Source organism: Aspergillus brasiliensis, assembly GCF_001889945.1.
Source record: "Aspergillus brasiliensis CBS 101740 unplaced genomic scaffold ASPBRscaffold_3, whole genome shotgun sequence".
NCBI lineage: Eukaryota > Fungi > Ascomycota > Eurotiomycetes > Eurotiales > Aspergillaceae > Aspergillus > Aspergillus brasiliensis.
The window spans coordinates 2152306-2172736 of NW_027137444.1; the positions used below are offsets into that span (position 1 = coordinate 2152306).

At 50.0% G+C, this 20431-nt stretch overlaps 8 protein-coding genes across 8 annotated transcripts; 4 read left to right on the forward strand and 4 right to left on the reverse strand.

Annotated features, from left to right (window-relative positions):
• Nucleotides 1-1047: 1047 nt before the first annotated feature.
• ASPBRDRAFT_73141 (uncharacterized protein) lies at nt 1048-4158 on the reverse strand (the record flags this gene model as incomplete). The annotated part of the gene is made up of 5 exons (XM_067629201.1): nt 3887-4158; nt 2972-3811; nt 2324-2504; nt 1936-2100; nt 1048-1653 (listed from the first exon to the last, which is right to left on the reverse strand). Exons 1-5 carry the CDS (start codon nt 4117-4119, stop codon nt 1048-1050), a joined length of 2025 nt encoding a protein of 674 aa, XP_067482130.1. The 5' UTR covers nt 4120-4158.
• Nucleotides 4159-4363: 205 nt separating this feature from the next.
• ASPBRDRAFT_204951 (ketohexokinase) lies at nt 4364-5814 on the reverse strand (the record flags this gene model as incomplete). The annotated part of the gene is made up of 6 exons (XM_067621722.1): nt 4364-4703; nt 4811-4921; nt 4976-5037; nt 5093-5251; nt 5314-5707; nt 5768-5814. The coding sequence occupies 6 exons, from the start codon at nt 5812-5814 to the stop codon at nt 4532-4534; spliced, it is 945 nt and encodes a 314-aa protein (XP_067482131.1). The 3' UTR covers nt 4364-4531.
• Nucleotides 5815-7254: 1440 nt separating this feature from the next.
• On the forward strand, nt 7255-8347 carry ASPBRDRAFT_668609 (uncharacterized protein; the record flags this gene model as incomplete). The annotated part of the gene is made up of 3 exons (XM_067628800.1): nt 7255-7309; nt 7380-7561; nt 7613-8347. 3 exons carry the CDS (start codon nt 7255-7257, stop codon nt 8261-8263), a joined length of 888 nt encoding a protein of 295 aa, XP_067482132.1. The 3' UTR covers nt 8264-8347.
• A 492-nt stretch (nt 8348-8839) lies between these two features.
• On the forward strand, nt 8840-9449 carry ASPBRDRAFT_52873 (uncharacterized protein; the record flags this gene model as incomplete). The annotated part of the gene is made up of 2 exons (XM_067626963.1): nt 8840-8956; nt 9015-9449. The coding sequence occupies 2 exons, from the start codon at nt 8840-8842 to the stop codon at nt 9447-9449; spliced, it is 552 nt and encodes a 183-aa protein (XP_067482133.1).
• Nucleotides 9450-10238: 789 nt separating this feature from the next.
• ASPBRDRAFT_52874 (uncharacterized protein) lies at nt 10239-11486 on the forward strand (the record flags this gene model as incomplete). Its single annotated transcript, XM_067626964.1, has 4 exons — nt 10239-10337; nt 10435-10487; nt 10580-11036; nt 11340-11486. 4 exons carry the CDS (start codon nt 10239-10241, stop codon nt 11484-11486), a joined length of 756 nt encoding a protein of 251 aa, XP_067482134.1.
• A 151-nt stretch (nt 11487-11637) lies between these two features.
• On the reverse strand, nt 11638-14075 carry abp2 (putative ARS binding protein Abp2; the record flags this gene model as incomplete). The annotated part of the gene is made up of 2 exons (XM_067617227.1): nt 11638-13332; nt 13392-14075. The coding sequence occupies 2 exons, from the start codon at nt 14073-14075 to the stop codon at nt 11638-11640; spliced, it is 2379 nt and encodes a 792-aa protein (XP_067482135.1).
• An 823-nt stretch (nt 14076-14898) lies between these two features.
• On the forward strand, nt 14899-17492 carry ASPBRDRAFT_40120 (uncharacterized protein). The gene has a single exon (XM_067624283.1). It carries the CDS (start codon nt 15213-15215, stop codon nt 17334-17336), a length of 2124 nt encoding a protein of 707 aa, XP_067482136.1. The 5' UTR covers nt 14899-15212; the 3' UTR covers nt 17337-17492.
• A 256-nt stretch (nt 17493-17748) lies between these two features.
• On the reverse strand, nt 17749-18159 carry ASPBRDRAFT_193582 (CVNH domain-containing protein; the record flags this gene model as incomplete). The annotated part of the gene is made up of 2 exons (XM_067620639.1): nt 17749-17951; nt 18027-18159. The coding sequence occupies 2 exons, from the start codon at nt 18157-18159 to the stop codon at nt 17749-17751; spliced, it is 336 nt and encodes a 111-aa protein (XP_067482137.1).
• Nucleotides 18160-20431: the final 2272 nt, after the last annotated feature.

Below are 20431 nucleotides of genomic sequence, written 5' to 3' on the forward strand. Positions count from 1 at the left end.
ACCATAACCCCAACCCAACCCCCCTAGTAGCACACCACACCACACCACAACAGATTACTTAGGTATGACCGCCCAACTAAGCCAACCAACCGCCTCGGTTTCTGCCAGTGGTTTCAAGCTGCTCCCCTTCACATTGGAAGAGTCTCCACTCCCTCCTAACCCACACCCACTGTTAGCCGCCGCGGCTGATTTTATTCCCCGTCTGGTTTAGACTGGGTTGATCAGGGGGAAAAGTCGGTCATTGATTTTGGGGGGACGTTGTGTCAGGCGACTATCTAGTAGCTATCTAAGATTTCAAGGGGTTCCTTTTACTCCGTTGCTTTTTTGGCGAGTTGGGGGCTAGATTACTTAGTTAGCTAGCTAGCTATTCATCTTGTGCTATGCATAGGAACATGGCATAAGTGTATTATAGGTTGGCCTATATTTAAGGGATATGGGATGAGGAGGTAATGCCTATAACTAGCAGGGATAGACAATACAGTGGTTAGTTATTAGTGATTGATTAACGGAATAGAGTTCCGTTTGACAGCTAGTTAGCTACTAACTAGCTACATTACTCTCAAGCTCTGGGTCTGGACACGTGGGTGATGGATAATCAATCATCTTTTTGAGGTAGACATATGAATAAGGGGGCTGCTTTAGGGGCTGCAGGTATGCTATTCTCATTAGAGTAGCGATCATGCCTTCTGTATTGTCTGTATGTACTATGTAGGCTCGAATGTCAGAAGGGAAATGATGGACCAGAATGGATACTTGACTACTATGTAGATGGCAGCCAGTCAGTTTCTTGCTTGACATGCATCGTATACCATCGATTGTCGACTTGCTCACCAGATTCCTGTGTATGTCAGGCACAGGATATTGATTAAGGTTGATTGATCGATGCAGAGTAACTGTAGAGTCTAAATTGATTAATGGTCACACAGGAGAAGGGATAGTTCATTGCACAGCAGATACTTCACATTCATCAACTACGTGATACTAATATGCTTCCTACAGTTATTGATGCTACACAATATGACAGCAAACAAACATCATGGCATCAAATCAGTCCCGCACCACCCCAATATCCCGGTCTGCAATAGCTGCTCGAAACTCATCGATATCATCCCCACGCTCTTTCATCACCCATTCCAGCGTGTCGCCAAACGTTTCGCCATTGTCGCGGAACCAGTCCCCAAAGGAGCGTACATAAGTCTCCACCTGTTCCTTAAGAGGTGCATGCTCGCGTAGCCAGATCACCTGGCCGGGATCAAGTTTCAGCATGTCCTGCACAACATAGTAGTGTGGGATCTCATCACCCCAACCTTCAGAACCAGGGTCATGGAAGTAATCGTTCCGGAACCGCGATTTATATTTAGCGGGAGATTCAGTGAAGTTGCTAGGGTGCGCGGTGTGGAAATACTGCTCAGCGGAATTGAGGTCCTTCTCAAACAGACTAGGTGCACCAGCGGGACTACTGCTCGTAGGGTAATTCAGATGTATGTTGAACGTCAATTGATGGTTACTTTCAGGGTATCGTTTCCGGAACTTGCGCTGAATGGTGCCGTTGCTGGGACAAATGTGGTTCTGCACGATATCACCGATGATCAAGCGCACATCCTCAATCTCAGCCAGCTCGGCCGTGGACCAGTTGTGCAAAAGCTGTGCACGCTCGGAAACGATGTGTGGGAGGGTGCGACTAAAGCGACTATAAGCCTCTGTGTGAAAGGCTCGGTGATACAGCCAAAGACGATAGATTGCACGCCGGAGACGGAACCGCTCATCATCTTCCAGCGACCGACGGTTCTCAAAATCAGTCTTCCATTTCTTGACTGGGTATATAGTTTCCCACTTCTGGGCGACGTGTCCGATCTGTACTATTTGTTTAAGGAGGGAGTTTGTTATAGGCGCGGTACGAAATAGGTGGGCACGTTGGCTGGTATTCTGCGTGACGATCTGGATGATATCATCCAGAGGACCGAACTCAGACTCCGCAACATCAACGAGGATTTGTAGCTTATTGGATCTGTGAAACACGGTATGGAGTCGCCGGCAGGTCATTGCAAGGTTCATAACATCGGTGACAGAATCGCATGAGCGAAATATATGGAGCAATAGCTCCGTGGCCAATTGATGGAAAGACATGGTTCAATGGTTAGAGGGATCTAGAGACGTCAGTGAATACACCAAGAGGCCTTATTGGGCAGCCACACGTACCTAGTACGGTTATTCTAGGTCAAAAGGTATGAAGAGAAGGATACGGTTCAATTGGGAGAGGGGTAGCCTCAGCGCTGTAGTGAGTCAACGCCGTCGCGATCACGATCTAGCTCTAGGTCGCGACCCCGCCCTTGGGGGTGATCAGAATACAGTGAATGCAAGACACAGTGGAGGCCATTGTGGAAGAAGGTGCATGAGCACCTAGCAACCACCCAAAGCTGTATTGCGAAAGGGGTGCCATGATGACGAGCGAAAGGGTGCAGTTGCGCTGAGGAAATCCGGGGCAGGCAAAGGGAGACCCGCCGCTAAGTCACTTGACAGGATCCCTTCATCATTCCGCCTTCCAGCCAGGCCGACGCTCCTCCGCAGATGCACCCATGGCTCATTGCCTCTATCAGTTACTCTAAATTGGAATGCGACATATAGCTCGAGAACATACAGCGCAGTAGCTTGCAACCTCCCTTGCTGCAAATCCCACCACTACTTGGGGAGCTGGAAGACTGACGGTACCCGATTACCGATCACCGAGTAGACCATAGCAACAATCTCAATCCACCCAGCAGTACTCAGAAGATTGTTTGTTCTACAATTAGATCCATAAGATCAGGATAGTAGTGAACCGTAGCATCAAAACTTTTATTATTATTTCACACCAGACGCCAGCAGGACCATGCATGTACCCCTCGCATCAATACATATACATCCCTTGAGGATATCAAGTCTAATAGGGCGTAAAACAACAGAAAGAACCAACAAAACGGGAATCCATCACTTGAACAGTTGCCTTGTGTCGAGCGCATCCGGCTTCCTCTCGCCTTCTCCCAATCCCAGGCCCGACCGTTTCGCGAACCGGTCGGTCTGCACATCTCTGCGCTTGGCGTAGCGAGCCGCCTTGCTCATACGGACCTCGCGGCGGACCTGGTTGGGGCTCACGTACTCCTTGTTCTCATAGATGACAGGACCGCCAAAGCTGCCCTCCAAGATGACAATAGGCGTAAGGACAAAGCGGGGGCCGATCTCGACCAGAGAAACCTCCGGCTGACCGTCCTTGCTCTTGGGAGCGGGCTTGGCATCTGCACCATCCTCAGACTTCTTTCCGGGCTCAGACTCGCGGATCTCGTAGACTCGGATCCAGATCTTGCCATCCACACCAAAGATACCAATGATACGGTCAATGAACGGCTTCATACCCTTGACACCACGCTTAGGGACACAGAAAACACCGCGCAGCATCTCTCTGATCAGACCCCGGTATTCGTTGCCGGGTTGGCTCATGAGCGGACCCTGTTCGTCGAAAGAGCGATCGAAAACCACAATACCACGACCACCCTTGAGGCAGTTACCGCTGAATCCAGCATTCAATTCGGCCATCGTGTGCAGGTTGGCAACGTGGAACTTGATCGTCGGTCCGTTGGGAGGGCGAGCAAGCCAAAGGTACAAATCCTGACCCTGCTTACGAGCCTCGAGGAAGAAAATCACATTGCAGGAGTGGAGGTCGGCGAGAGAGTTGAGGAGCAGGTTGTATCCAGCGGTCTTCTTCTTGGTGTCAAGTTTGCTTTCCTTGTGAGTGTGAGGGAGCAGAGACGCAAGGTCTGCGAGCAGGTGTCGATGGCTGCAGTAAACAGAAATTATCAGCATTGCATTCGCGCTCGATAGTATATTATAACGCTAGAAGGATCAAACATACCGGTATGTCACACCTCGAGAGGTCAGCATCAGTACACGAGTCTTGGGCATAAATCCTGCAGCGAGCTGCTTCTTGGCCGATTCGGTCGTAGTTTCTTCATCGCTTTCGCTGTCGGTGGTGTCGTCGGCGTTGTCGAGAAGTTCCTCCATCTCGATATCCTCCTCATCGAGCTCCTCCTCCCTGGCGAGCTGACGAGCTGCCTTTTTCGAAATAGTCTTGTAAACGGATGCCATGGTGAATTGGGTTGTAGTGATATGGAGACTCCAATTCTGTTGATCGCCCGCAAATTTAGAAAAAGCTGCGGGCAGAATAATTTTTGGCTGTGACCGCTTTCCACATTCGTAGTTAGCCCATCACGTGATATTTTTATCTGTAGTTGAATCTAGATCTATATCACGTGCGCTCATGACAATCATATTATCATATTTTGAGCCTATGATATCTCGACTACAATAGGCGTGATGTGCTCTAAAAGTCCCAGTTTGCAGCTTTACGTGATTTATAACCTTCTCGACAACTGCATGATCGAAGCACTAGTCATAAATATTGCTCTCCCTCTCTGGAGCCCACCATAACCTATTTTCTCTGACTAGTATTTATTTGCGTTGTGCAAGTCGCTGTTTGCATGAATAATACAAAATAACCCTAAGTAAAACCCTCCAAAGCTCTGTTAAGGCCCGAGAATCCTTCTTGGGAGACCTTCATACCCGCAAGCCGATTCGCAAAGCCCAGTTTCTGCGAAAGGCTCCATTCATTTCCTCGGCAAATTAGTGCATACAGCATGCCGGCTATAAAAGTATCACCTGCGCCAATTGGACTGTTCTAATGTTAGAGGGATCGCTATAATGTAGAAATCACTGGAGGTGACATAACCAATCACCGAGGGCAAGGGAGGGATAGAAATAAATAAATGTGCGGACTTACTCGATGACTCTGAAGTTTGCTGCAGAATATGCAGGGCTTTGAACCAGACTCTGTGTCTTGGTCTCTAACGCCACAGCACCGCCTTGGCCCCAAGTGCAGCACAGCAACGACCTGGTAGAATCAGCACACGTAACTTCGACTCGTAAGACACGGCAATATTCATACGCTTTTCGTGTTAGTGTTGATTGTTTCTGAACACATTCTTCAGCAGTCTGATATCCGTTTCCCTGCGAGTCAGGGGTCAGAGAGACACATGTAAGATCGTTGTCCAAGGAACCTTACTTGAGCCCAGCTCTTCGAGTAAAATACTACATCAGCTTCCTCTGCTAGGTTCTGTAGACCCTCGCGCCCAGGCTTCTCAACCTCGACGCTGATAGTCGCAGATGGGTACTGCTGACGGAGGTGTCGGATACATGATAGAGTCACATCAGGTATCCGACCCTGAAAAAGAGTCATTAGCACCTGGAGGACACATTATAGGTGGAGGTAGTATCGCGGCAAACCTCAAAGTGGAACCAGGATGGGTTGGTGAGCTGGCCTGCAATCTGGGTAAACTCGTCTACCGTCATCTCAGGTAGTTCACTGTAGTTGACAATGGTCCGACTGCCAGACGATTCACTTTTAATGATGTAACTCGATGCAGGCTCATTGTAGGCCTCTCGAAAGATACAATGAGACAGGTCAACGTGCGGTTTGAATGCTGACTGAATCTCTTGGGAAGCAGTAGATGTCCTCGCAGGCAGGACAGCAATAAGGTTCAGGGAGACGTCGGCAGTTGAGGGGTTGTTTGCTGTCAACTGCTTCAAGACTTCCAAAGAGTTTGGACAGTTACCTCCCCGCCGATGGGAGATACTGGAAGCTCGTAGCTTATCATCTTCTCCTGGGTAGTGGGGGGTTCTGATACGAAAAATGAGATACTGAGATAGTAGTAGCTAAGAACAAAGGGCGCCAACCAACGTTAGGATAGTATCCAGATAGCATGCACCTATTGCGACCAAGGACATGTTGTTCACTTGATGATCTCTATGAAGAGAATTGATATACCGAAGCAGAATATCTGCAACTTGTATGCCGAGAGGGGCAATGTGGTGGTGGGATTAGTCAGGACCCACTGTCGACATCATCGCTGAGATTGGAGATCCACGATGGAATACACAGTAGAAGAACAGGTCGGCACAGGCAACAATTACACCAGCTATGTGTGTGAATCCTTCCGGGGAGCATTCACCATCTGAAATGGACATTAGTGGGAATAACCGTGTTCTTGACGGTTTCTCTCATATTGAGATAGTTACCGCGGAGAGAGCCATGTAGATGAAAGGAACCACGGCATTCTCCATGACTGAAGTATAACGATAACATGGAATATCAGTACTGGCTAACCACTTTGGGTGATTGGTGCTTCAGGTAAAATTAGACTATCCACTTTATATTACAGACAGAAGTACGATTTCAGAATTTATTATTATTATTATTATTATTTACCATTTTGGGAACTTGTCCTGCCACTATCTGTGGCTACATTAACTACTTAAGCCTCATGATTGCCCTACTATACACAATCAAGTATGGATTGCCTGGAAACGGCAGAAGAACAACATTATGATAGTACTCTGAAGCAGGACTGTCAATTGAAATTGTCAGGGCCAAACTAGAACTATATATAGGACATTACCTAGCTTTCACACGATATAGTCCTTGACTGGTGTACTGTGAATTAGTATATATTCTGCCAATTTTCTCTACCAAGTAATTACTTGAGTACTAGTAGTATGTAACAGTACATCATAGGACATGGGATATACGCACTCAATGCATATTGCAAACCAAAGAGTCTCATTTCTCAAAAACCTTGCTTTTTTAGTGAACAGTAGTACTAGTTGGTACTCCAAGCATACTCTGAGTAGAAAGTACTACTATGGACTCAAGAGCCAAGCTGTATTTGCAAACAGGTACAGCCTACCTAGTATATCCTGTTTTGCAGCACCAATTACCCAAATTGCTTCTAGATCCAATGTTTTCTTTGTTTTCCTGGTGAGCAAAGTGAAACTGCAAATCACTGTGACAGCTAGTCAATCAGCTAGTATACGTGCACGGGTCAGTAGCACCAATCAAGCTCGATCTTCAAAGACATTCACAGGAACAGGGCTCTGGGCATTGACAGGGAGCCAATGCTTAGCTGCCGGTCATATCCTATCAATGTCTGAAACCAAGTGGAGCACCCGCAGCAGACATGAATACAGTACCTGTATTCAATTCACGGAGGTGGTGCTGAAAGTTACCGGGACTGGAAAGAGGCCTATAAGTATCACATCCAGATTCATGTTCAACCCTCTTCCATCTTTCATCTCCATACCCTCTACCACACTGTGAGCACTCCATATTCCATTTTGCTTGCACAGGAGGTCACCTATCATCCATATAAATCTGAATTGCTCGAGGTGATGGGAAGCCGGAGCCCAACTCCTACAAATTCCCCTGTCAAGATCAAAGCTTCTAGTATATCCCTTCTTGACCCACCCCCTTCTGAGGTTTTTTTTTTCTAACAAGAGTGTCTCTGGAATAGCAGTTATTATGAAACCAGACCTATCCATGAATCATCATGCCGATAATGACTCTGCATCTCCAACCAACCCATCATCGGCTACGTCCACCGTGTCCAACCCGAGACGTACCAAGACTGCCTTGCCAGCTGAGGGACCGACTGTAAAGTTTTTGTATACCATTTTGAAACAGATGGATTTGAGATCGGTGTGTGAATGAACATCTGGAAGGCAGTGGTAGTAGCTGACTTCTGAGCAGATAGACTGGGCCTCAGTTGCCTCGCAGCTGAATATTCCTAGTGGGCATGCTGCAAGGATGCGATACTCAAGGCTCAGAGCCCAATTGGAGAACCAAGGATCTAGCCAGCGAGGGGTGCGTACCAAGAGAGCGGAGGCCAAAAGGGCAGCCAGGGCGAGCTCCAGTAGGGCACAAGCCACAACTGCGCCGGCGACTTCTTACCCTGACTTTGAACCCCTGGTCCCCATCAAGGAGGAGATAAAAGAAGAAACAAAAGAAGAGAGTTACAATGAGATAATGCCTTCTATGTCAGAATATCCTCTCGCTCCCCCTGCCATGCATCCGGGATCGTTTTTTACCCCTATGGGGCATCCGTGGGCATTCTATTACCCGCAGAGATACAGTATGGATGAGTATTCCATGTACATGCCGACGGAATATACAGGTAGCTTTCAGCAGCAGTACTACGGGCAGCAGTACAACGGACAGCAGTACTTGCCATCGGCTATGAGCTCTTTTGGCTGGGAGACCTCGAAGTTCGAGCCAGAAGAGGAGGAGGAGAAACTGGACGAGGTCGAAGCAGAACCAGTCGACAAGGGTAAGAGTGTGGATAGGGAAATCAAGGAGGAAGTATCGGAAAGGAAGCTGGATATTACTGTCATTGAGGACTGACAGACATATTTCAAGATCCTGGATTCTGCAACTGAGGTAGGTACTGGCAGGTAGAACTCAGTCCTTGCTGGTATTGGAAGCGGGCTTTCTGGAAGTTTGTTCCTGGCTTCAACAAACGCCCACAAGGACTAGTGTCACTTAGCTAAAACTGTTCTAGTAGCAGAAATCTGAGATTGCTTTTGCTTATGAAGTCTTCCTTCAAGTTATGTGATAGTTTATAATTGATGGGTGCACAGCACGTCGATACTGGCTTCACTTCTCCGTTAGTTTACCACAAAAGGATCACTTAAGCTACATCGAGAGAGCTGACCAGAAGTTGGTCTTACCAACGAACCGGAACAGCAACAAGCTACTCTGTGAAGACTCTCACATCTTGTCGCGTTGATTTAGTGGGGCCTTGTGGCTCAACGTCTCGCTTTTCTCTGCCCTTCACCACTTACGCGTTTCATTTTCATCACCTCTCGTCTCGACAAGTAACCCTTCCACTCGTACTCACATCTCATGACTGACTTGTCACCATACTTGCAACTTCTTCACCCTCTGTCATCTAGACAACTGAAAACTTCAAACTTCACCATGGATACGACCACTAAATCAAAGACCGCGAAGTCCAATAACACCGGTCAGGATATTTCGGATGCAGACGCGCGGTTCTTCCTTGCCTGTCTGCGATGCATGGGCGATGACAAGCAGGTAATACAATATCTCGCTGCACATACCGGCTCTACTAATAAACACTTCTCCTCTTTAGATCGATCTCACCAAGGTTGGAGACATGCTTGGTTACAGCAATGTCGCTTCAGTCGGCAACCGTTTCCGTGCCCTCCGAAAGCGCTACGGCATGGTCAATCTTGAGGCCACATCCGGCTCTGGCGTACTCAAGAGCGCAAGCGCCAATGGAGACAAGAATGATAAAGCTACTGGTACCACCGAGGCCGGGGATGGTGTCGAGGGAGAATCTGACCTCGACGTGCCTGCTACCACCAAGCCCAAGGGTAAAAAGGTCGCCGCGCGTAAGGGAGCGAAGGCTAGCTCTAAGCCCATTCCTGCCACTGGTCTGCTCAAGGCTGAGTCCAAGGGTCGCAAGCGCGGAGCCAAGTCGTCTACTGTGGTGAAGGAGGAGGGTGCGGATACTCCCGTGGAAGACAATACCTCGAGTGGTGGCATGGAGAGCGCTTCAGCCTGAGCTTCTGTTCGCGATTCTACTCAGTGCTCAGATGGAAACCAAATAACTAAGACAATATCGTATGCTCCTTTGGTGTCTTGCTTTGGTCTACATTGTCATGGAGGGTCCGTTCAGCGCAAATGCTTTATCAGGATGACTATCAGGAAGAACTCGCGGTTCATGCTTTGTATTTCCTATCCTTTGCAGGGCTTGCGTTATTACTGGCGTTGGGAAGTTTCCTTTAATAGTGTCTAATTCTGGCTCAGCAGATAGTGAACAACTGGGGTGGTTGGGATGGGCTTTGTAGCCTTAGAGCACTAGATATTTGCTGAATGGGAGAATTAGCCTAGTAACATGCATGTCCACTCCGTCGTAGCTCTTCACACGAGCCGTTGTCTGGTATCATATCACTGTTTTCTAGAGATCCTTCACTGCTTCACCTCCCAACGTGAGACAACCGAGTCCATGTTCACACTCATTCACAAGAACTCACGGCTCCGCTAGCAGTGACTCCATCGGCAACATCCCCTCGGCCCTCACTTCGTGTCAGTGTTACTGCCCTCACACCTTCTTCTTCTCCTTCTCCTCCTCCTCTTTCTTCTGTCATCCTTCTTCCTTTCTCTTACTTTCTCGCTCTCTCCTACTCTGATCACTCTTCCCACCTTCCATACATTCCCAATCGATCGACCGATCAACTTCCCTGGCACTCTACCGAGCCCATAATCACAAGAAAGCACAGGATCCTCAGCTACATCAACTCAGACTCCCGTGCATAATCTGACTCGAGAGCAAAAGTAAGCCCAGCTCAACATGTCCACCACCGCGACCCCCTCCAAGGGCACCCGCATCACCCCGGACGAGCAGCTTCAATTTCTGCTCAGCTGTATCCGCCACTCCAACAGCGGCAAGGTGCGTCTATTCCACCCATCACAGGCCATTGCTCTTCTCCAATGCAAAACAATGAAAATCCCCCCTCATAACAAGCCCACTAACTGACAATGAACAGATCGACTTCACAGCCGTCGCAGAAGAATGCAATATCGTCACCAAAGCTGCTGCGTACGTTCAACCCCAAACCCCTTTGATCTATATACACCTCCCAAATAATCCACAAACGAACCAGTTATACTAAGAATATTTAAAACAAACAGAGCAAAGCGCTACGAACGCCTCCTCAAGTCCAACGGGATCAATACCTCAGGCGGCCCACTCACCACCCCCAGTGCCTCGTCCAACAACACGCCGGCCAAGAAACGACCCACTACCACCACTGCTACTGATAGTGCTGCCGGCGCAGACAGCGCGACTACATCCACGCCCAGCAAGAGCAGAAAGCGCAAGGCGGATGGGATCAGCGATGCGTCGAAGAAAGCGAAGGGGTTGAAGAAGATGGCTGTTGCTAGGGCGGAGAGTCTGATGCAGATGAAGCAGCATGCTGGTGTTCGGGTTAAGAGGGAGGAAGATGTTGAAGATGATGGTGATGATGAGACTGAGGAGGATGAGGAGATGAGGGTGGCTATGGAGGGTGAGGGGGATTTTGGTGAAGAGGATGTTGTGAAGGTTAAGAGTGAGGATGTCGAGGAGGAGGATGAGGAAGATGTGGTAGAGGTGGATGAGGCTTGAGGTTTTGCTTTTGTTTTGTTTTTCCCCATATTGACTTTCTCTATGGTTGGTTGATTGGCTGGCTGGGATATGCGATTGAATTTAGGAAGGATAAGTTACTGGTTGATCACTAATAGGACAGACGGAGCTTGGGTGCGTTGTGATTTTTGCTTGCTTGTTCGTTACTTTGGGTGATACGCGAGGGATATCGAATTATTGATTCTTCGATAGGTTTCAGGACTTGCATAGGATTAATGGCAAATAGGACTCAAACATTGATGGTATCAGTAGACTCTATACTACCTACAGGCTGTGAAGCAAATCGAACAAGTTCGCTCAAGGGGTATCTGTAAAGAAGACCGAACCGAAACCAACAAACAGCAGGAGAGCGCCATTTGGCTCCAGCCAACAGACAAACCGACAGACAACCAAGAGCAAAGAAAAGAAGTTGAATAAGTGTGTCCAGGTAAGTATCTCGGACAATTTACATAGAAATATATTGTATAGGGTATCACAACAAGTCGGGGAAGAGGGTGGAAGGGGATTAGGAGACGACCAAGGGTCTCTATTTGTGAACGACCAGTGCTCACAGAGCCGCAAGTCATCTCTATATGTCTGCCATCACAGACTCGAGGATTTTTCGCTTATATTGCGACAACATTCGCTCCTTTCGCTGCACCTGCGCTCGGAGTTTGAGGTATCGTTGTTTCCACGTTGCTTCGGGGGTGGAATTCTCCGCATCCACCTCGAATTCAGCATCTGTCATGCTGTCGGCTTCTGCAATGCTGACGTCAAGTTCCTCGGTTATCTGGGGCGTAAGCTCCAGCTTGTGATTGTCCGGAGTCGGAGTGCTGATGCTGAGGTCTCCGTACGTGACCTTGGTCGAGAATCGAAGTCCGTGCTTGTACTCATGCGAGATGGTGTACACAAAGTTGGGGCTCCCGTCGGTGCTCGGCGTGTCTGATGTTACAGCAGGCCCTGACTCGACATTTACTGTCATCAAGCTATCTGTCACCCCTGGATAGCCAAATTGCTGACCAAGTCCCAGATGCAAGGCGGACATAAGCGCCGCCAAGCCGGCTGGTAGCTTGGCATAGGTAGTGGTTAAGCTGGACACTACAGACATGGCCAGAGCCCGAGCCTCTTCGGCGCTGAGGGGAGCAGACCGACCGGTGGTCCTTCCACGCAGAAGTTCGCTTGACAGGACACGTACAACGTCATCGGACGAGATATCCGCATGTGGTATGCTATTGCGATTTGCGTAAGCAGATGGGTTGGTGACGCCCACATTGCTCATGAAATCGTTTAGAGGAGCCAGGGTACCGTTACGCTGCGGGCCCTGTCCCTCCATCTTAGTTGAACCAGGAGCATTGTTAATACCGTTGACCATCAGGGTAGGAGGGGTTGCAAGACGGACAGGTGTGCCGGGATGGGGCGGCACTTGGAGCTGCAATCTATCTGGCTTGGGACCGAACTGGAACGGCGTAGGGGACTGCTGGAAAGGGGAATGACTGAATCGATTGGTAGGGTCCTGATCGAGAAGCATAGCAGGGGAGGTCCGAAGCCCTGGACCCGGTAAATGGGATGGATCTGTGCGATTTGGATTGACTGGGAACGAGGAGAAAGGTCCAGAAACAGTCCCTCGATTTGGTGGCCGGCCTCTGGTCTTTCCATTACTACCGGTGTTGCTAGGCCAGGCAGATGACACTGCTGGGCCATGACGCCGTTTAGGTCGCGTCTTCTCCCCCGAAGAAGACACTGTGACCGCTGAGCGCGGCTCTGCGGGCTGGATGAAGACTTCGGACTCATGCTGGCTTCTGGGTGCTATAGCAGAATGCGGATAACCCCCTGGGGACGCATCTCGTTCAATAGGTCGCCACCGCAGATCCTGGTTAGACTGTGACGGAGGCTCAGAACTCCCTTCCGGTGGGAATGAAGGTGTGCTGCCCATCCACGGATCGTGCGAACCCATTTCGTCGGGAAAGGTGCTGAATGGCAGCGCACCTGGTGGATATGATCCTGGAGGGCCTGTGAACGGCCCTGGCTGCAGAACGCCCATTGTTGGGTCGAGATGGGGCCGTTTCGCCATGGCCGCTCTTTCGTTTTCTTCTTCGGCTCTCTTTCGCCCCCTTTTCGGTCTCCATTGAGGAACCAGGGCCCGTAGCGCAAGATCTTCTTCCAGGGGTACTCCATCGCGACTGTCGCTGATCACATTGGCAGGCGGAAGGTGGGTATAATAGGGGTGTGGGTGACCCAGACAATATTCAAAGAAGGCATCAACGTGCATTGCGCGCATCCAGCGCTAGTGTTTGGTCAGCCTCCCATCTAAACATCAAGACCAGACTGACATTAGTGACAAACCTTGAGCCGAACAGCATACTGTTGGACCTTTTGGGTACTCTGTTTCTTCTCCAGAGACGGCGGTTCTACCCCCAGCTCGATCGCCAATTGTATCCATGTCTTTAGCTCCTTACTGTCTAGCTTTTGAATAAGCTCCCACAACGCAAATATACTGAAACTCTTGCCATCACTTCGAGGTGGGCAGCGAAAGTTCTTGCGGAGCTCTGAGGTATCCACGGACAGAGGGACGTTCGGATTGCAATAGAAGATGAACATGATATAGGCATCATCAATGGAGCTATCAGTCAGATCGCGAGACGGCAGGGATCGGGATTCTGTTTGGTCCATCGACTCTCGTGGAGGCCGGGGACGAATAGAATCGTACATTGGAGGCGAGATCGAAGGTCCAGAGTGCGCCACCATTGCTGGTGCTGGTGGAGGTGGAGGTGGAGGAGGCGGCACTATCTGCCGTGGGCCGGTTGGCGATGCCTGAAGACTGCGCGGTGTAGCTTTGCGCGCGAGAGGTGGAGATTTGGAGGGAGCTATGTGAGTGCGAGCACTGCCTATGGATGAAGCGCTATGTAAACCAGGCTCCAGAGCCGGAGGATACCTTGCGTACTGTTGGATGACCATGGGCGGTGGCCCTAACTCCGTCCGTTCCGGCGGCACAGATTGGTTCATCACGTTAGGAAAGGAAGGTTCCATCTTGATGATTCTTTTGAGACCAACAGCAAAGAGCAAACACTTTAATTATGTGGACAAGAAGTGGGAAAGAAAAGGAGAGAACAATCGCCGGATCGAAGGTGATCCTATATATTCAACAGAGAAGCGTTGATGCAATGATAAACACAGGAAGTAGGAATGATAATGATAATGACGATAATAAGAATAGGAGGGAAGGTGGTGAAGGGATATCAATCATATGGATTTAACTTTAGACTCAATGAGATAGATAGATAGGGCAGATCTTCTTTCCAGCACGCGCCGACGTCGTAAGACCCTATCAGATCGCAAACTGCACGGGTAAAATTAGGGACCAGCCCAATGACGAGTAGTGCGCATGGAAAACAATCGACGGGTTAGGGAGTTCGGGTTCGTCTCGTAGAGTCAGAACAAGCAAAGATAGTTAACACCCGCTCGGGATTGTAAGCATCAATCCACGACGACGGCGATGAAGATTCGACTGACAGAGCATTGTCGCCAGGCGCCAAATAGAAGGGGGAGGAGAAAAAGAGGAGAAGGTGGCTGGCCGACGGCGGCGCTTTAAAGAAAGCCGGTGATAACTCGATTGGGAGGAGCTGACTTGACTTGTTTCTATTTCGGGACATCAGGCCTTCGCTGCGATGCCTGTCTCGGTCTAGCGTCGTGGCCTCAGGGCGGGGGAACTTGATGCCTGGCCCTGTCACGCCGTCACACCCGTCACATGTCTCTCCCGCTAGCCTGTTCTGGGCCTAGTGAATCCCCCGAACCACCCCTTATCGATAATGCCTCCCGCCTGTCCGCCTTTCCGCCTTCCCCAACTGGGAAGCTGCGATGGACCTGGAACGGCGACATCATTCTTTCCTTCACCACTTTCTTCCTCCTACAACAACCTCTCCCTTCCCACAATCTCCTCCTCTCCCTCCCTTTTTCTTCATACTACTGCTTTCCTCCTCTTACTCTCCTCTCATCTCCAGTGGTGCTCCTTCCAGATGAAATGCGATCCGCTCCCCTGCATCTCGCCTACCTCACACCACCTGGAGTTTAGTAGCAGCCGCAGTAGCAGCAGCAGCTCCTGTGCCGCCTGCCACTCTCTGTGGTCTCTCCCACCGCCTACCATCACATCAATTCATTTGTTCCGCCATGGCTCCGTCAGCGAGGTCGTCTCGACCCATTCGTTCCAGTCGCACCCAAGTCCAATCCTACCATGAAGAAAGCAGCTCCGAAGGTCGTGATGACGAGGATACTCAGTCAGACGGAGAACGAGCGAGGCGCCTATCGCTCTCTTTGCGCCCTCGCAACTCAGCCCGCGTACCCACATCCTACCGTGAGGAATCCACTGACGATGACTTTGATGAAACCAATGATGAGCCGGAGGCTGTAGTCCCTACGATTGACGCCCCTGAACATCTTAACTACCCGTTTACTGAGACGAACAGTCGCTCCGCATCATCACGAGCCCCGCGTAATCGAACCGTGAAAACACGCTCCCAGACAAAGAAAGTGGAAAAGCGCACGGGTCGGAGACGAATCGAGCTGGGCCGACCACTTAAGAAACGTAGGAAGATTGAGGAAGATACCACGCCTATTGCTAGTTCGGGGATTATTCCACCATGGCAAACCCTCCCATACCACATACTCTTTGACATCTTTTCCTGCGCATCGAGCCCACTAATGGATGAAAAGACCGCGAGCAGGCATAGCTCCGTCCAGTGGCTCGTAAATATGGCTATGATGTGCCGTGCGTTCCATGAACCTGCGCTGGCGGCCCTCTATCATTGCCCTCCCCTCCTGCCAGCAGCCAAGGCCCATGGTTTGCTACAGTTATTGGCCAAGCCCCAGGATTCCCTTTCCACTAATTACGTTAGCAAAGTCAAAGAGTTGCATGTTGACGTCGAGAGTCTTTTGTTCTACAAAAGCGGACCGAGTTTGGGCTATTTTGAGTTGTCAAGGCTAATTGAGCGGACCCCTCAGGTCAAAACATTACGTCTCTACCATAAAGAAGATTACTTCCTGGGTGGCTCCCCTTGGCTCAATCCACGGTCGAGATGGACATATCCGGACTCCCTCTTTACCTCACTGGTCTCCAGTTCGATACACCTCCGGTCTTGGGAGTGGAACAGTCGCTTCATGGAGACCAGACAGTTGCTGCCTATTATGCTAGATAAACACTTACAGCCGGCGTTCCATAGGCTCCAAGAGCTTCGATTGTTGCACTTGGCGTCAGAGGATGCGGATGGTGACGAGTTAGCTTCCGATGAAAACGAAGTGGTTCTTGCGACAGCCCTACGAGAACTCCCGGATCTGCGCCGCTTAGACTTTGTGCAATGTTCCATTGTAAACGAGTACCTCTTGCCCAACTTACCGATGGGACTCACTTCGCTCACCATTAACAATTGCGACGCGGTCACTGCGATGAACCTTGGCTCATTCCTCTTCTCACATGGCCATCATCTTCAAACTTTAGATTTGAGACATAACCGCCATCTAAGCCTAGCCTTCGCTGTGAATCTGGCAGAGTCCTGCAAGAAGCTCGAGCGGTTCTGGATGGATATATCTATGTATGATGCGTCCAGCTATCATGATGTTGAGCCCCACTTTCAGACCCTTCTTGACCTGTCCACTGGGGTTCCAACCTGGCCATCCACGCTGCAAGACATTGAGTTGATTCAATTGCGCAAATGGGACGATACGACAGCCGAGGTCTTCTTTCGGACGCTCATCGATGCGGCGTCTGAGCTGCGAAATTTGCGACGACTTGTAATCAGTGCAATCCTCAAGATTGGCTGGCGGGATCGTGCGTCCTTTCGAGAGAAATGGATCGGGAAGTTGGAGAAGACGTTCTTGCGACGAAGCCCACCCCCGGACCCGAGTCTCTGTTCTATCCCTCGCACCGGACCACCACCAGATATAACCCATCAAAGTCGTAATACACATGCAGAGGAGAGTCATACGCACTCTGATACTCAACATAGCGGACTCTCCACGCCATCCAAACGGAAGAGCGCGCGCCTTGCTCTGAGGAAATTCTCCGAGACCGGGGATGATGAAACTGAGAAGGGAGAGAAGCAAGCATCTCGGCAGGCTAGCGACATACCGTTGACTGCGAGACAAGGCATGTGTGATGTGGTGATGATCCGCATCGACAATCAGCGGCCGTCCGAGACACAATACAACGAGGGAGATTTTCTTGATGAGGAGCTTAGTGGCGATGAGGACTGGAACGGGAATGACCTGGAAGTTAATGATGGGAGACATGCGTGGTAGTCTTACCCCTGTGGCCCGCAGTCGTGTACTTTCTCTTTCATCTAGTCTATTTCGTTCGATCTCACATGATACACACTGGGTAATTTGGTCAAGGTGTTGGGGATCGATAAAAGGTTTATTTCCTGGTCAGAGTTTGGGGGGGGGGGGGGGGGGGGGGGTTTCTTTTACGGCGTTGGCTGTTTCGCAATCTTTACCGATGCACGATTTCTAATCTGTATCTTATGCAGACAATCCTAACGATACTAGAATTCAAAATAACCAACCGAAGCAAGCGGTAGGACTACAGCAAGTCAATTTGGGATAGAGTAGTGCTACTTGTCTCAAACGGAATGGTATTTCAATTAGTTCCACATAAACTTATCAAGACATGATAAACTGTCCGTCATGATATCCTCAACGATACACCCCACCCTTACAACAGAGACTCCTCCTGGTACTCCAGGACACCGTCCCTGTTGGTGACGTGCTCGGCCAGGTTGACATCAGCGTCAAAGGCCTCGCCGTCGGAGTTGAGGAGTCTGGCTCTCAGAACGGGGACGTTGTCGTCTCCCTCAATAGCGAAGCGGATGTCCTCGGCGCTGCCGGAGAAGTCATTTCCGCCCCACTGGAAGCGACCTGTTGAGTACAAGTGGTGAGCTTAGCAATAGAGAAGGTGGCTACCAGAACGCATTCTGGTGACATGTTACATACCCTCATCGTTTCCGATGCACGAGTTAAGATCAAAGGAAGACTCCACCATCTCTCCCGCCTCGTTGGCAACTCTGGCGACCAGGATGTGGCCGTCGTCGACGCGGATGTCCTCGGCGGTACGGAAGAAGCTCATTGTGAATAGGGTTGTGAGGGAGATGAGGGAGTTGATGGAAGATGAACGTGTAATGAGATTGGAGTTGCTTTGTGGTTGTGGTTTGTTTGGTTGATGATGGAGGAGAGGAAGAAGCTGGGATGGAAGGGGGGTTTATATACCTCGTTCGAGCATCAGTGGAGTCGGCTCTTCGCATTCACCAAGAGATCCTGAGCATGGATATCATACACTTGGCCACAGATCATTTGCCAGTGGCTTAAGCAATTCATTGATTAATTGATTGTTGACCATTCTGGTAGGTAGGTAGTACGTAGGCTATTTTCGTGGGGGGGCTCCTGGGTTAGGGGAATGCAATGCAACTAACCCGCAGTATGGAGTGAAGGACCATGAATGGTGATTTGACCGTTCACCGTTTCTAGCCCCAAACCGGCGCCAAAATGCCCACTATTGTGGCTGATTGCTCCATAGGAAGAACAATTATTGTTTCATGGTGGTCTCTGGGGCCAGTCTTTCCCCCACTCCGCGTGCTCAATGAGGCTTCTTGGCGGACAGGTCAGCGGTGGACCCTGAAAGGGTCCCCCTCCCCCTTCATCTCAGCCACAGACCGGGCTCCATCTCCATTGTTAGTCGTCCGTTGTCCTATCGTCCTAGGCAGCAGTCTTGGTATGGCGCTTGGTGCATGTCATGGCCCGCCGTGCGTTGTAAAAGGAATGGCGACATGCTTGTCGTCGATGAGCATTTGCGGCTGGTGCTGGATCCAGCTGGTCGCAGATGCATCTATGGGCGGCTTCTGTTGGGCTGACATCCACTGGGCGCAGTCACGCCCCACGGGATAATCCCTTGGCAAGTGAAACAGAGCCGAGATCATGACATAAGGCTGATTGACAACAGTTGGTTTCTAAACTGATCGATTCCGGGCGGGGGTGGCTGTCTTGCTGGCCGAGAAGGTTGGAGATGCCCCTGACAGGGCTGAGTGCCTCAGGCAAAAAGAAACTCGGGGAAGTACGGAATTGTGTTTGGGGAATGGGATACCGTTGGTTGGCAGCGCTCTGCCACCACCAGGTTGAAGCTTGGTGGTGTCACGATGTGGCTTATCCCAGAGACACCCCGCTATGGAGATTGTTTGACCAGGCGAATCCTCTTGGCGCGGTGTTCATGGGGCGAAACGATTTCCACAGTAGCCGCCTGATGCTCTACCCCTCTTGCGTGGCCTTATCGTTTTGTCTGGCCTTTCCTTGCATCGGAATGCCCGCTTTGCTTTGTGCTACTGCTTACACCGAATCCAATCTCGATCTGTGACATGGGACATGCGCTTTGCAAGCGATCCAGCCAAAAGTGGTTTCGATCTCTGTTGGCTTACGTTTGTCCCGCAGACAGCTTGACTATCTAGCTTATAGCGCAGCCGCATAGTTATCTGACTGCGAGCTAACGCATCTGGACAGAGTGAGCGATGGATGATGATCATTGTCGAAGTGTCCTCTTCTGTGCGGCTTTTCTTTTCAGACAAAACACGGAGTACGGCAAGAGCTCTCGGGTTCTGGCTAGTCCGGTCGCTCCTTTCCAATACCGCACAGCCATCAATAGGAGCTGCCGTAACAGCGGACAAAACGGTAGGTAAATGGACTGGATGCTGATAGTACGTATGGCGTTCCTTACGAGGGCTGCTACCAATATCCTTACAGTCTTGGCCATGATAAGTATTGCCTTCCGTTAAGCAGAACCTACACTGGCGTTGTCATTTTGCAAGTATAATGCTGATGCCTTTCGTAATGAGAGTCGTAGAGCCATCATCATCATCACCAGAAAAACCGTTAACTAACAGCTTTCTTGGAAGCGACCGAGTCTGAGGTCTACGGAGTACTCGTGAAGTTAAGCCACCTCGAAACACACTGTAGAGAGGGACAACGGAGATACTCCATGAGTTATTAACAAGACTGACTTCAAATTGTACTAATGGGAGCACAACCATCACCAAGCAAACTTCTCTTTCGTAACAATGCCGCCAGTAAGCTTGATGTAATTAAGAAGAAGGTTCGGCCCAACGAGCGGGCCCGCCCTTCCGCACCCTCAACCATGGTTCTTTCGTTTCCCGTCAGCCACAAGAAGTCTCATGATAGAAATAGTAGTCTTCAATGACATCCTACATCGATCCCTTCAGCAGAGAGCTACCGAACTAATCAACGGCAATTCAGCAACTTCGGACCGGTACCAGCTAAGACGCGAATTTCCATATGCAAGAAGCCGAACTGTTGCACGCCAGACTCTCCGTCTGGATTTTCTATCCTCCCATTGT

Bases quoted from the DNA above. Each gene is read 5' to 3' on its own strand.
- ASPBRDRAFT_40120 (XM_067624283.1), top strand. From the start codon at position 15,213: ATGGCTCCGTCAGCGAGGTCGTCTCGACCCATTCGTTCCAGTCGCACC.